The sequence below is a fragment of the Coenobita brevimanus genome, chromosome 96 (assembly GCF_032717465.1).
Source record: "Coenobita brevimanus isolate Jiangsu-jjx chromosome 96, ASM3271746v2, whole genome shotgun sequence".
Lineage (NCBI taxonomy): Eukaryota > Metazoa > Arthropoda > Malacostraca > Decapoda > Coenobitidae > Coenobita > Coenobita brevimanus.
The window spans coordinates 26,104,572-26,107,269 of NC_137049.1; the positions used below are offsets into that span (position 1 = coordinate 26,104,572).

General features: G+C 35.7%; 1 protein-coding gene across 1 annotated transcript in view; it reads left to right on the forward strand.

The window, feature by feature from the left end:
• Positions 1-1,446: 1,446 nt before the first annotated feature.
• The window catches only part of LOC145413514 (uncharacterized), a 38,026-nt gene continuing 36,774 nt past the window's right edge, over positions 1,447-2,698 (forward strand). The window contains exons 1-2 of the mRNA XM_080283210.1: positions 1,447-1,540; positions 2,156-2,359. Coding sequence (XP_080139336.1) covers positions 1,447-1,540; positions 2,156-2,359 — 298 coding nt within the window. The remainder of the gene's footprint in view (positions 1,541-2,155; positions 2,360-2,698) is intronic.

Genomic DNA, 2,698 nt, shown 5'->3' on the forward strand with positions numbered 1-2,698 from the left:
TGGCAGGAAAAAATACCCATAAAAAATCAAAAGACATTTATATGGAATTTACAAAGATAGATATGACCTGGAAAAAGTCAAAGCTAAACAAACACACAATTAAAAATCATGAAATTTTTACAGAAGGAGACAGACAAAACACCGAGGAATTGGAGGAAAAAAATTGTTAATGGCGTGAACGTTCAGAAAGCTGTAAAATCAAAATAAAATCGCTGGACATAAAATAAAAAAGAAAAGAAGAGTTAGACATCGGAAAACAGAAAATGGTCTGGTCAAGAAAAATGAAAAATACAAAAAAAAATAAATAAAAATAATAAGGTCCTTGCACTAATCCTTATCTTTCTTGAGAATTTGGCTTCGGATAAAACAAAAGTCTTTACCATCATCATCATCATCAACATCATCATCATTATCATTAAAATCATCATCATCGTCCTAACCCTGTATTTATCTTCATCGCCAACATCAACATCATCATCATCGTCCTAACCCTATGATCATCTTCGTCATCATCATTATCATCCAAATCATCATCATCGTCCGACTCCATTTCCTTTCTTCATTATCATCTTCCTAACCTTATTCCTTTTCACCATCATCATCCCTAACAAAATGGGATGGATAAATAACAATGGATATTATAAATTGAGCTGTTCTGATAATCTGAGCATATCTTAATGTTTGTCATTCAGCTGGAGTCATATGGAAAGTAGTCATTAATGAGAGAGAGAGAGAGAGAGAGAGAGAGAGAGAGAGAGAGAGAGAGAGAGAGAGAGACCTCCCCGAAGCTGAAGAATCGTCTGGCAGTAGTAAGAACATTACAAAGGACTTATTGTAGACAGGAGAAGTACTATCTATTTTTCTATTCATTTTTCTTTTTCTTTATTTTTCCGAAGCGTCTGTCTAGTCTCTTTTTTTACATATTTTTTTCACAGAACCCACTGTCTATTTTTTTCGTTTTTTTCTCCCTTTCCAGAATTGTTTTTCCAAGAACACACTGTCTATTTTTCAATCTTATTTTCCTCTGTATTAGATCCAAGCAACAGTCTGCGTTTTCTATTTTTCCTTTCTTTTATTGTCTCACCTCGCCCACTACTTACTGCATTATTCTCCGGGATTTTTTTCTATTCCTATTTTATATAACCCACTGTCAATTTTTCTATCGCTGCTCTGTACCAATTTTCTCTCTAACCTAGTGAACTGCATTTGATTTTTTTTTGGTCGTCTGTTTCACCTGACCTCTTATTTGTCTTTCTATTGCTTTTCCTTTCTTTCTCCCCTTCACACAACCCACTGTTAACTTTTTTCCCCCTCTCTCATTCTCTCTCACATTTTCCCCTCTCCTAACTCAAAAATCCAAATTCGCCGAAGGTCATGGCCGGCGTTTATCTTTGATCAGACATATCCCGCTGACCTGTGTCGTGGTGGAGACAATTAGGGGTCACCATGGGTCAGAGGTCATGCAACTTCCTCCTCGTCCTTTTCCTCCTCTTCGCCATCATCGTCTTCCTCTTGATCGACTGGACGACGGGACAGAGAGGTAATTGCTCTTTGTTATCAGCTGCTCCTTTTCTTATCACTCTTTTTCTTATTTTCCTTTCCTCTAAACCTCTTCCACGTGCCTGCTGTCCTGTTCCTCTTGGCAGATGGAACTACGGTAGAAAGTGGTAACTTTATTTTTTATAGAAACGATTTCTTCTTATTGCTCATTTTCTTTACAGGTACTTAGACTAGCCCCTCTTTTGGACTATCCTTTTTCGTTGTTACTCTGTTCCTAAATTGTCCCTTTTCTTAGTTGTACTTTTTATTGTTTTCCATTTTCCTTAACTGATCTTGTTTGTCATTTACGTAATGGCCGTTTTCAGAAGTTAGCTCCTTTCTTGATTGTTCTTCTTCATAATTGCCATATTTATTAGTTGTCCCCTCTTCGGTGCAATTTTTCTTCCAATACCCTTCCTTTTGCCAACTGGTCTCTTGTCCCACTTTTACTAATCACAGTAAAATGATTAACTGAGATTGGATCTAACCCTTTATGTCTATATTGCAGGAGTTTCATTGGGTTAAGTATGTTCGTCTAGTGGTAGACAGAAAATACTAATACATAAGTGAGGCTTTCCAAAGACTTAATTCATCTGTCTAATCATCCTACCCATAGACACGGCAGATCACGGCAGCAAGACGGTTCGTGTACTGGAATTCAACATGGACAGAACCCAGCGGGATACCACCTGGATGGAGTATGGTGAGGACGTGATTATACCTGACGACTACACCCTTTGCCTCCGCTTCAACCTCAGGGTGTTCCGCCTCCTCACCGCCTTATTCTACATGCTCGACAAAACAGATTATGACAACTTTCGTACGTGTCTGTCGACCGTGGAAAAAATTATCTGGGAATTAGTTTCATTAAACTGACAACCATCCTCCAGAGTCCAGTTTTATATTTATTTTTTTGTTGTTCATAGTGTTATTGCTGGACATTTCGTGCTAATATATATATATATATATATATATATATATATATATATATATATATATATATATATATATATATATATATATATATATATATATATATATATATATATATATATATATATATATATATATATATATATATACAATGTGAAAAGAAACACACTTTGAGATAAACTAGTATTTTCTTACAAAAACACTGTTTTGTAAAAGCTGAGCTGAC